The sequence below is a fragment of the Pituophis catenifer genome, unplaced genomic scaffold, assembly GCF_029215685.1.
Source record: "Pituophis catenifer annectens isolate HBS135680 unplaced genomic scaffold, rPitCat1.0.hap2 SCAF_7, whole genome shotgun sequence".
Classification (NCBI taxonomy): Eukaryota; Metazoa; Chordata; class Lepidosauria; order Squamata; family Colubridae; genus Pituophis; species Pituophis catenifer.
The window spans coordinates 70,216,475-70,229,484 of NW_027256887.1; the positions used below are offsets into that span (position 1 = coordinate 70,216,475).

At 39.4% G+C, this 13,010-nt stretch overlaps 1 protein-coding gene across 1 annotated transcript in view; it reads left to right on the top strand.

Annotated features, from left to right (window-relative positions):
* Positions 1-13,010, top strand: part of ATP6V0A4 (ATPase H+ transporting V0 subunit a4) — a 38,295-nt gene that overhangs the window by 15,367 nt on the left and 9,918 nt on the right. The window contains exons 9-15 of the mRNA XM_070947764.1: positions 357-569; positions 2,383-2,533; positions 4,752-4,891; positions 5,926-6,083; positions 7,264-7,357; positions 9,029-9,147; positions 11,326-11,542. Of these exons, the coding sequence (XP_070803865.1) occupies positions 357-569; positions 2,383-2,533; positions 4,752-4,891; positions 5,926-6,083; positions 7,264-7,357; positions 9,029-9,147; positions 11,326-11,542 (1,092 nt within the window). The remainder of the gene's footprint in view (positions 1-356; positions 570-2,382; positions 2,534-4,751; positions 4,892-5,925; positions 6,084-7,263; positions 7,358-9,028; positions 9,148-11,325; positions 11,543-13,010) is intronic.

Sequence of the window (13,010 nt, forward strand, 5' to 3'; positions counted from 1 at the left end):
GAAATGTAAGAAGCTGGAAAATTAGTCAAATGGTCCCAATAACGGGGTAGAGCAGGAGTGTCAAACTGGCAGCCCGCAGGCCGGATGCGTCATGCACAGGCCACGCCCAACCTAGCTCCGCAAAGGGAAAAACGTCATGGCAACATAACACCACAGACTTGACACCTGTGAGGTAGAGCAAATATAAACTATGAATCTAAGCCAGTTCTTTCATCCTACACATGTGTCTGTCTGTAACTGCCAGAATTCCTCAACCAGGAAGGGCATTCTGCAGGTTGGCCGGGGAATTTTAGTATGGTAGTTGTAGCTCATACATTTGTTGGGTTTCTAATCTAAACTTTTGCCCCTACTTACAGGTGATCATCCAAACTGAGTCCCATCGACAGGGGCTATTGAAGGAGGCATCTGCGAACCTGTGGGCCTGGGGAATCAAAGTGAAGAAAATGAAAGCCATCTACCACATCTTGAATTCTTGCAACATTGATGTCACTCAACAGTGTGTCATTGCAGAGATCTGGTTCCCTGTGGTAGATACTCCCAGGATAAAAATAGCACTAAATCAAGGAATGGTAAGGAGAATTCTGTCATTCTTAGCAAACAATATTTACTCAGCTGAGCGCCCTGAATCTGCGGCAGAGTACTTACTTTGCCTGCAGAAAAAAAAGACTTTTCATTACCTAACTAGAGAACATGACTAATACTGGATTATTACTAGGTCAACAGTCAAGCAGAAAACAATACTCTCATCAAGGTACTACCGAGGAGAAAACCACATCTCCACCAAAGCTGGCAAGGCAAGCTCCTGTATATAAACAGGGAGCAAACCCCATAGTCTCTAGCACTGAAGATATTCCCTTGTTGGATAAGGAAAGCAAACAACCAAGCTAATATATCCTCTTCTATTAGAAAAAGGGCTGGTGGGTGTTGAATACTGCAGAGTGTAAGGAAAATGACCTTAATGGAGAGATGTAAGCTCTGTTAAGCAAATCAACAAAGGGGTGAAAAAATGTCCACAACAGAGTGATGATAATATTTTGACGAGACTCCGCCAGATACCTCCTAATTCACAGGTGTATAAGAAGGAGGAATAGGTACAACACAGACAGGCTTGCAAGATTCTGTTGTTACAACCAAATGTAGTAAATATACTAAACAAGAAATTGTTTAGAGGTAGGACAATGGGTGGAAACTAATCAAGGAGAGAAGCAACTTAGAACTAAGGAGAAATTTCCTGACAGTTAGAACAATTAATCAGTGGAACAACTTTCCTCCAGAAGTTGTGAATGCTCCAACACTGGAAGTTTTAAGAAGATGTTGGGTAACCATTTGTCTGAAGTGGTGTAGGGTTTCCTGCTTAAGCAGGGGGTTGGACTAGAAGACCTCCAAGGTCCCTTCCAACTCTGTTATTCTATTCTATTCTATTCACCTTTTTGTGGAGTTGATTTCCAGATCTGGCCTGCTTAGACAGATAATTTATCCCAGTACACCAAATTATTTTTTTCATGACTGCAGAATAAGGGAGGATCTCCTGGTACCCAAACTTCTTATCTCTGTTGGAAGTAGAAACGCTACTGATATATACATTTTGCTATGTACTTAAAAAGGTTCAAGCTGGAATAACTAAATCTGGAATAAATAAATAAGTGAAAGGGGTTATCTGTGCTAATTATTACAGTATTGTTTTCAGGGGCTCTCAAAAGTCTCTTTTTTTATATATAAATACAAGTAATCTAGATTGTTGTTATAAGTCCCCTGCTCTTTTTAGCTTTTATCTGTTGTTTATGTGTCTTTCTTTTAGATGCTTTTGTCCGATTCTGACAATTTTTGATATTTGCGAATGTTTATTAAACATCAAACTAGCTAAATTGCTTAACATGTGAGTGGCTCGTGTATTTGCTTGGATCTAGATACAGGGATTCTGAGACAGTGTGTTGGACACAAATTAAACTGGAAATAGCCTGCAGTTGTTTTCCAACAGTGGGAAAGACTCCACAAATTCTCACTGACAGCTCCCTAAAGACTTTTGTTCCCATTATTCTTTGGTAGAGGCTACAGATGTGAGTGCAATATACAGCCAATTTTAACATTGTACTGTAAATGTATTTATTTATTTAACTGTTTTGGTAACCTAAGACCCAATCTGTTAAGATTCTAGGCAGTAGACCAGTGTTTCTCAACCTTGGCAACTTTAAGCTGTGTGGATTTCAACACTCAGAATTCCCTAGCCAGGATGGTGGCTGAGTAATTCTGGGAGTTGAAGTCCACCCAGCTTAAAGTTGACAAGGTTGAGAAACCCTGCAGTAGACTAACAGAAACATGGAGTTGGAAGAAACTGTGGATGTAATGACTGCCTAATTCTAATCATTGTTGACTTGATCTCAGGAACGAAGCGGTTCTACAATCAACCCCATCCTGACTGCTATACAGACCAAGTTGGAACCTCCTACCTTTAACCGGACCAATAAATTCACTGCTGGATTCCAGGCCATTGTAGATGCTTATGGTGTTGGGAATTATAGGGAGATTAACCCAGGTATATGGACTCTGATTTATTTTTGATCCCTTTTTTAAGATAGCAGCAGTGGTGGGATTCAGCCAGTTCTGGCCAGTTTGGGTGAACCAGTAGTTAAATTGCTGGCTGGCCCCTCCCCTCCCCACCCCTCCCTGCCCCCACCCCTTCCAGGAGTCCCCACGCCCCCCATTTTGGCTCCCAGGTAAGTCCTAGGCCCAAAACAGGATGCAGGGGGGGGGCGTGCATCCCCCACACGGCCCACGGGCCAGTGACTCTCTCTCAGTCCGACCCATCTCACAGGGTTGTTCTGGGGAAAATAGAAGGAAAGGGTGTTGGATATGTTTGCCGCCTTGAGTTATTTGTAAAAATAATAAAGGTAGGAAATAAACAACAAACAAAATATTAGTGCCTAAAATTCTCTTACAATATACATCTTGGGTGGGATTCAGCCGGTTCAGACCAGTTCGGGCATACCGGTAGCTCCGACGATCAGCTGGGAGAGAACCGGTTCGCTCCGACGATCAGGTGGGCCTGCCCGCCTGTCCCTGCGCGCTTTACTAACCTTTATCCTCTCAGCTGATTTGTGTGGCAGAGCGGATTGCCATGCCTCAGCTGTGTTAGTCCCCAGAAGTAACATGGAAGTTTAGTTTTGTCAAAACTGCGCATGTGTCCGCAGTGATCACCGAACCAGTTGTTAAACCGGCAGGATCCCACCACTGCATCCAATATATATCACAGGTAGAACTCAGAGCTAGCCTAGATGAAATTCAGAATAAGGCATTAAACCTTTACATCTTTAAAGGTCACTATAAATAACCGATATAGTAATAGACTGCCTCGAAGCGCATAAAGGATTTTTTGTCTTTTTTGTTTCTATAATTGTCAGAGGCAAGGGTTTTTTTTAATAGAGATTTTTGAGGATTAAAATTTTTAAAAAATTGAGAAGTCTTGATCTAAAAAGAGACCCATCCATATACCTATTAAGTCCAGATCCTAAAATTATATAATATCTTATCTAAAAACATTCAATTCCAGATATTCATTATAGTTACCCATATTCTATTTTATAGAAGATAATTATAATTGCCACTTATAATTCATTCCCTACTTGGGGTACTTCAACCCAAAGTAAAACATGGTTTTAAATTAACAGCATTTCATTATTTTATGTGTATGTGTATGTGTATGTGTATGTGTATGTGTATGTGTATGTGTATGTGTATGTGTATGTGTATACATATACTGGTATATGGAAAACAAGCATAATATACTGTGTAACAGTGCCATCTGTTGATTCCAACTGAGAAGGCATGTTTTAAAATTTTCATTGAAACCCAGTTCATTAGTCTCTGTTCAAATTTTGATTAAAAGATGGGTTGGTCCTTACTTAAGTTAGCAGGTTTATCTCTGATTCCCAATTGTAGTCCAATATGTACCTTCTGGCATCAATAAATAAGGAGAATGTTGAAAAGTGTTCATTGCTTCTCAGAAACTTGAGAAACAAACTTTCAGTGTCAGGCAAAAAGGTTCTTCGATCCATACGTTGAATTTGGAGGCTCCAAAAATTGCTCACCACTTAAAAAAACAAAGGTGTTTGTGAACCATTTGTCTGAAGTGGTATAGGGTTTCCTGCCTAGGCAGGAGGTTGGACTAGAAGACCTCCAAAGTCCCTTCGAACTCTATTATTCTGTATTCTGAACTGATTTAGAATCCCTTGCTTTTGGGGGGCCTGGAAATAAGATTTGTCCCTTCCACTAAATTAGTTGAGCAGAGAAATGTGATATTGTATTCCTGGCTCTTCTGGAGTGATCCTTAACAGCAAGACTAGGCAGTCACTGCCTCCAACTAAACTGGACTTCAATTCTAATTTCCAACCACAGAAACCATGATTTTCCAAATTAAATCAAACTGGTGTATTAGGTAAGGTGTTGACTGGGAAATCAGGACGCTATGACTTCTACGTAGTCCCACCTTAAGCATGAAAAACCTTGGCCCAGTCACTCTCTCTCAATCCAACTCACTTCCTGAGATGGTTGTTGTGGGGAAAATAGGAGGAGGAAGGAGTATCGATACATTATCCACGTGGAGTTGTGTATGACAAAAAAAAAGGCAGGATAACAATGACAATAATTAGAGGCATCCATTTTTTAAAATGTTCTCTCACTGAACCATCAATTGATTTGCAATGTGTACATGTTTAACAAGTGATGTGATAGGGTTTTTTTTTCCCCTCCCACAGCTCCCTTCACTATCATTACCTTCCCTTTTTTGTTTGCGGTGATGTTTGGCGATTGTGGTCATGGTACAGTCATGCTGGCCTTTGCACTGTGGATGATCAGCAATGAAAAGGTTTTTTTGGCTCAGAAAAATGATAGTGAGGTAGGTGACTTAGGATGGTATCTCAATGCTTACAGCAAGCAGCATTCAAAAGTGTTTTGTTTTGTTTTAAATTTATTACCGGTATATTCTACTCTGCCCAATCTCTGAAATTTGTGGGTTAGATTACTAAATTCTTTAAAGCATCAAGTTTCTAAAAATGTATTTTAAAAATTACAGAAAAAACAATTAAGCAATGAGAGGAAGCCAATCAACCAGTTCAGAGGTGGGTTTCAGCAGGTTCTGACCAGTTCTGGAGAACCAGTAGCGGAAATTTTGAGTAGTTCGGAGAACCAGCAAATACCACCTCTGGCTGGCCCCAGAGTGGGGTGGGAATTTTGTAATATCCTTCCCCCAGGAGTGGGGAGGGAATGGGGATTTTGCAGTATCCTTCCCCTGGAGTGGGGTGGGAATGGAGATTTTACTGTATCCTTCCCCTGCCACACCCACCAAGCCACGCCCATCAAACCATGTCACGCCCACCAAGCCACACCCACAGAACCGGTAGTAAAAAATTTTGAAACCCACCACTGAACCAGTTACTGACTGTTATCAACCAGTTGATTTCAAAGGAAAGATATTATTTATTAAATTTATGTGCCACACAACTCACTACCCAAAGTGACTTAAAATATGGGCAATGTAAAACTGAGAGCAATCCTCTAGAAATGCTGAGGAATATCTTTACCCAGAACTGAAAAAGATGTAAAAGGGCCAGTCATACTTCCTGAAGAGGCATTTCATAATCAGAGTCCCATATCTAAGCAGGCTTTCTTCTTGGTCACCCATCTCACTTCTCATGGTGAGAAGAAGGATCTCCAAAGATGACTCATTTCTTTCCAAAGCAGTAAACAATAGGTGAAGAACTGCTTATGCAGATCTCTTCAACCTGATGCCTTCTCAGCTAGCAGGATCAGTTTTGAGAATTGATGTCCCACATTTCTAGAAGACGCCAAATGGAGAAGGGTACCATAAATGAGGCTGCAGTAAACTTTGTTCTTGATCCTCTCTTGATTATATATAATATTCCTGTGCAGATCTGGAACATCTTTTTCGGTGGACGCTACTTGATCCTTCTCATGAGTATCTTCTCCATTTACACTGGCTTTATTTACAACGATTGCTTCTCCAAATCGTTCAACATATTTGGATCTTCCTGGCGTGTCCGCCCCATGTACAACAATGGTGGATGGACGTAAGTGGCAAACAATGCTTGATAATTGCAGAACATAGCAGCTGTATACTCAATTTGCTCTTTTGTTTCACAATCTCTGAATTTATCCCTAATGATCTCTATTTTTCAAATTTCATAAAGGTCTTTAATCAGCAGCTGACTATGATTAAAAGCAAACAGGAAACAGTAGTTACTAGAAACTTCCCTTAGTTTGATTCAGAAAAGGCATGGCTATAAAATATTTTTTTTCTGAGCCAATTCTAAACTTTTGATTCTATGAAGCTCATAATAGAAGCCAAATAGATTTCTCAAATTATTCATAACCCCTAACCCTGGATGTGGTGGTAGGAATTATAGGTCCCCAAGAGATCCGGGGGATGCAGTGGCTCAGTGGCTAAGATGCTCAGCTTGTCGATCAAAAGGTTGGCAGTTCAGCGGTTCAAATCCCTAGAGCTGCGTAACGGAGTGAGCTCCTGTTACTTGTCCCAGCTTCTGCCAACCTAGCAGTTCGAAAGCATGTAAAAGCAAGTAGACAAATAGGGGCCACCTTTGGTGGGAAGGTAACAGCGTACTGTGCACCTTTGGCGTTTAGTCATGCTGGCCACATGACCATGGAGACGTCTTCGGACAGCACTGGCTCTTCAGCTTTGAAACGGAGATGAGCACCACCCCCTAGAGTTGGGAATGCAATGGAGAACTATTTTACAGGATCTCTAGAATATTCACTTTTAACCACCAAGGTGACAGAAACATATAAATTGAGGGCTACCATGTTGTACCTTCTGCACCAAACTACCTTGAGAAACATATCACATCTTTTCTTATAATGAGTGATAGAGAAGAGTTCTTAAAGTCATCATACTCCAAACTTCATCAACCTCACTTAGGGAACGGCATCAACACAGAACAAAGTGGGATAGTTTATACAGTAATAGATAATATTGAAAATGTGAAGAGTGACTTTGGGCCCATCGAAGAAAGAGCAAGCTGATTCAACATAAGAAATGAAAGAACATACACCAATTATATAAACTGTTTAGTACAAAAAGTCACCCGTAATCTGAGCTGTCCACATAGAAACTGCACAGCCAATGTTTTGGAGTTCAGTGTGTTTATATTGTTTTTCTTATGTTATTCATTGTGAGAAAAGGATATCGCATCTCAGTGACAATCTAATTAACATTTTTCTATTCATCCATAGGGACGAAATTGTTCATGAGAGTGGTGTTCTACAGTTAGATCCAAGTACAAAAGGTGTATATTCTGGAAACCCTTATCCTTTTGGAATTGATCCGGTAATTAGAAATAATTATTTGTCAATTCATAGGAAGAGAGAGATTAGGGGTGAAATGGTTGGGACTCCAATTTCAAAGGAAGAAGTCCGCAAAGACAGGGCTCCTCAAAAGGTTTTTAAGAGCCAAGACGATTATCTTCACTGACTTTTTTTTTTACTACAGATATGTAAACAATTAAATTGTAGGAAGTAGGAAAATGCTTTGTGTATTGACCTTTTTTTTTGTTTGAAAAAATGGAACAAAAAATTGCTAACATTTTTTTTAACCTCATGTCATGAGGCTTTCTTCCAAAAACTCAATTTAATTGCCTTATTGAAGGTATCTGGAAAAATCTCTGATTATGAGGAAAGACCAAAGACTATAAGACAGTGATTATTAAAGTGTGATCCTAGGACCCTTTCAGGAATATGTTAAATCAAAAATATTTACCAGCCTATACTGAAAAATAATACAATATTAGAGCCCCATCAAACCATCATTAGTGGTAGTAGCAGTGAATGCTTCAATTTTAATATTTAATATGATAGATATTGATAGGTATAACCTCCTCTTATTATAGAAATAGCCATGATTACAACACAGAATGACTTTCAGCTGGTTCATTCTTAAGACGACTTATAAAATATAAATCGTAAAATGAAAATATTTCTGCAATACATCGTGCACAAATCTTTTCCCATCCCATATTTTGTGAAATATGTGAGATCTTGAATACATTCTGGAAGAACCAGAAATCGATCATTTTCTTTTGAACTTCGAATAGCAACTTATGTTAAGCTGAAAGTTTTACCTCACGCTTCATTATCCTCAACAAGAACTACTGAATTTTGGTTGAGATGCATTTTTATTTAAGTAGAGTGGATTGGCTAAGGGTATGAATGGGAAGATCATTAGCCCCTGAAAATGATATTCTCAAACACTTATTCCTAACTTGTTGCTTTTCTCCACGGAGAATATACACAGTTTCATGTTTGTAGCCTACAGTATAGCATTCCTGGAAAAGCTTCATTGATTTTGGGGAGAAAAATGGATTTTTGTCCAAATAGACGCAGAGGCATCTGTGTTGTTATAATTGTCAGGGTTCTGATGGATTCCCTAATTAAATCATGAGCCTTGAGCCAAGCTTCAAAAGAAATCCAGTTATTTATTAAGAGCTTCATGTCAGCATGTTCCAATTGAAGCCAACTCTAAACCCACATAATTTACGACCCAGGCATGACCCTGTTTCCTCCCTCCCCCCAGGGTGTGTCATCAGTCACATTCATCAATGGAGCAATTTCGCAGGTTGTAGAGATCACTCCCCCTGGCTGCTGTGGGTAACCCTGGGAGACAACCTTGAGAGAGAGATGTCTGGAATATGCTTTTGTTGTTGGCTGCCGTGCTGCTTCGCTGTTTTCCCATCCCTCTTGCCTATGGCAACTCGAGAGCAGGCCAGGGATGCTTTGCGAGTTGACAATAATAATACAACAATCAAAGATTTAATGTTTACTTTCTAAATAAACTTATAACAAGTGAACTATACAGGTTCAATTATTAGGTTCCAATTCTTCACCCTAACAGAAGTGATCTTCAATTTCCTTTCTCCCTGTGTTTCCCCATTGGTAAAAAGAAAGCAAGTTTTATGATTTCACTTGTCTTTTATTCTTTGCTTTCCTTATCTATTTCTTTCAGATTTGGAATATTGCCATCAATAAGCTGACTTTCTTGAACTCATACAAAATGAAAATGTCTATCATCATGGGAATCGTACACATGGTTTTTGGGGTGGTACTTAGTCTCTTCAATCATATGTAAGTATTGGTGACTTTATAGGTACAGCAAATGTTTGGATACTATTCTACTGCACCTGTCCCAATCCACTCCATCTAGATGTCAGAGTGATTGACTTACCTTAGTCTTCCACATACTAATCTTTATGTTTCCCTACTCCGCCTTTTAGACTTGTTTTTATCTATCTTCTTATATATACATGCACACACATGCATACACAAAGTTTTCATATTTTTTTTAGACCCTGATATATATTGTATGGTTTTTAATTGACTGCGCCTCACCTTTCTTATGGTAGTCTATGGAACAAAAATTTGGTTTATTTTGATTGACTTTCTCTTTCAACAAATTTACTTTTCAACATCACCCAAAGGATGGAAGATAAAGCCTCCCAAATCCTTACAAAACAGGATTGTGCTCATTCCAATTGTTATAATGAGAGTATGATTTCTTTTATGCCACCCAGCATGGACTTTTATTCGACTTCCATGTTCATGATAACTCTAGCTGGATGCCAATGGCAAATGGTTTGTGGGCATTGTAGTTCAAAACCTCTGAGGAGTACTAACTCTTTGCAGAGTAGGAAATCTTTGTGATTCAGTGCAAGATCACAACTCCTAGTAGTTCTGTCTTCTGCAATACTGCGAGGAATGTCAGAAGATGGAATCCTTGTACTTCTGGAAGCCTACAGGCTCACCATAATCTCATTTCTTCCACTGCTGAACAGTGTTATTGGCACCTGTGGGACTTGTGAGCAAGGCATATGTTGTAATGTCACAACACCAATCCCATTATTTACGTAGTTGGTCTTTTTTTAAAGAAATTTTAAAGAAATTTCCCCATAGATAATAAGAAAAACATTTAAAGAAAGAAAAATTGTTTTTATTGGGCATAGTTAAGGACTTTTCACTGGGTGAAACAAAATTGATATTGTATATGGTGACAGCAGCTAGGTTACTGATTGGTCAATATTGGAAAATGGATGTTATGCCTACTATTGAAGAATGGACTTTGAAGGTGGCCAGTTTTGCAGAAATGGCGAAGATATCAGCATACTTAAAAGACCGGACTCAAGAGACCTATGCATGGGAGTGGAAGAAATGGATAGATTATGTGCAGAATAAATATTAAACTAGGAAGTACCAGATAGCTTTTAGCTGAATGTTGTGTAGAAATGTATAGTATACAGGGGGTAGAATAGTTGAATGTCATGGAGAAATGCATAGTATACAGGGGGTAGAATAGATGGGCGATAAAGTATGATACAATATGATTTGGATTTGGATTTCACCTTGGGGAAGTCATGGGGGGAGGGGAGGGTTAAGGAGGGTTAGGGAGGGAAAGGGGGGGAATGGGAAAATTTGTATTTGTAAAACTCTTTCAAAAAAAATAAAATAAAATAAAGAAAGAAAAATATAGTGAGGTAAATGTGAAAAAGGAGAGAAAAAGCAGAGAGAAAAGAAGAAAGAAAAAAGGAGAAAGAAAATGAAAGACTACAACATATTACATAGGTGTGTGACTTCCAATCTTCCTCTCAGCAATTATGCATACAATCCTAATCCAACTTCTCCCTCCAGAATTTCATTGCAATCAGGGGTAAGTTCTACTTACCTTTACTACCGGTTTGCAACGGGGCCATGCACGCTTGCTCACTTTGCTTGCACGTATGCATGTTTTTCTGTGCATGCGCAGAAGCTTCTTGATGACGTCCGGGTCAGTGGGCAGAGCCTCCCACCAGTTTTACTACCGATTCTTGCAAATCGGTCCGAACCGAGGGCAATCCACCACTGACTGCAATCCCCTTCTTTCCACAACCTATTCTTCCTACTCATCAAAACCACAACCACAAGATCATTTTCTTTCTTATGCCCCCCCCCCAAAAAAAGCCCGTAAAGATTTTTTCATCATTGATGGAATGGCTGTAATGGCTTTTCTCTAATCAAAGAAATTAATTAGTCTATCTTAGCAAGTTTGACCACTTCACCCACTATTCCTCCATGCTGGAGAATCCCAAATCTTTCTATCTGTAGTTGGTCTGAAGTTGGGATATGAATACAAAAAGGCTTGGCTTTGTGTCCTTATGTTATGATACTTGGGTTGGGTCTTTCCCCCCCCCCCCCCCCAAGATCACACCATGTAATGGATATTTATATCCACCCCAGTAATGTTTTCTTTCTCTTGTTTCATTATTTGTCTAGTTACTTCAAGCAAACAACCAACATTGTCCTGCAGTTCATTCCAGAGATGATCTTCATAATCTCCCTATTTGGTTACCTCGTCTTCATGATTATTTTCAAGTGGTGCCGATTTAATGTGTATAATGTCCAGGATGCTCCAAGCATCCTCATTCACTTCATCAATATGTTTATGTTTAGCTACAATGATGCAACAAATCCTCCTTTATATGAGCATCAGGTAAAAATGTCTATGGAGATTCTCAGTCATCCAGGTCATAGTTGTCCCAAAGGTGCTTTTTTCAAGAGGCAACTGGAGTTCCTGGTTTTTCTTTGAAGACGTTTCGCTTCTCATCCAAGAGGCTTCTTCAGCTCTTGGATGAGAAGCTTCTTGGATGAGAAGAAGAAGAAGTAAAACCAGAAAGTCCAGTTGCCTCTTGAAAAAAGCACCTTTGGGACATCAGGTATAAATGTTTCATCTTCAGCTAAGAGTGTTAAATGAAATCTGTCATGCACCTACTCATTTCAGCACGCCTATGTAAAGGTGGATGGATTTGGAATATCATCTCTTGTCTTGCTCAAGGAAGTGCATTTCAGTCAACCAGAGAGCAAACTTATTATACAGGTAGTTCTCAACATAATTGAGCCCAAAATTTCTATTGTTAAGTGAGACATTTATTAAGTTAGTTTTGCCCCCTTTTACAACTTTCCTTGACCCAGTTGTTATGTGAATCATTGCAATTGATAAATTAGTAATCCGGTTGTTAAGTGAATCTGGCTTCCCCATTGGCTGTGACAAGGGTGGTATTCACTTACCTTCGCTATCAGTTCACAAATATGAGCACATGCGCCTTTTCCATGCATGCACAGAGCCTTCTGCGCATGCACAGAGAGTCAAAAATGGGACGTGATGACGTCCGGGCGGGTGGGCGGAGCCTCCCGCCGCTGGCGCTACTGGATTGCGCGATCCAGATAGAGCCAGCTGAATTTCACCACTGGACTGTGACCTTGGGACATAGCAATGGTCATAGTAGGAACCATTTGCCAAGCATTTGAATTTTGATTTCATGACTATGGGGAATGCGGATACTAAAAAGGTTGCAACTGTGAAAAATGGTCATAGGTCACTTTTTTCAGTGCAGCTGTAACTTTGAATGGTCACTAAATGAACTGTTGTAAGTTGAGGCCTACCTGTACCTATGGAGAAGAAAATATTTCTTTTTAAAATGGTGGCTTCTATTAATCCATGTTTTCCCTGAGATACAACCTTGTATTGTGTTAGCGGCAAATACTGAAGTTAACTGATTTAAACTCAAAGAGATTCAGTCAATTTTCTTTAGAGAGACAGGTTATTAAATGGTGACGTCTCTAAACAATATTTTGTATCATATTTCTGTTCAGTTGATCCTAACATAGTAGTTAATATGACATAATATCTCAGTTTAGAATGATTACAAACACATCTTGTATTTTGAAGTTTGAAAATGTTCAGGCTTATGAATGTTTTGCATTACACGTCTGGACACAAGTACATAATGGCAACATCTGTATGACGATGCTATTGTCCACATGCTGTCATTTTGGTGTTATGGTAGTTTGTTATAGACAGTGCTGCGGATAAGCGTTCAGTATCATAATGCAGATATATTGCAATAGCGATATAGATACTAATTCAAGTGTGTAGATATACTCCCTGGGACCACATATCA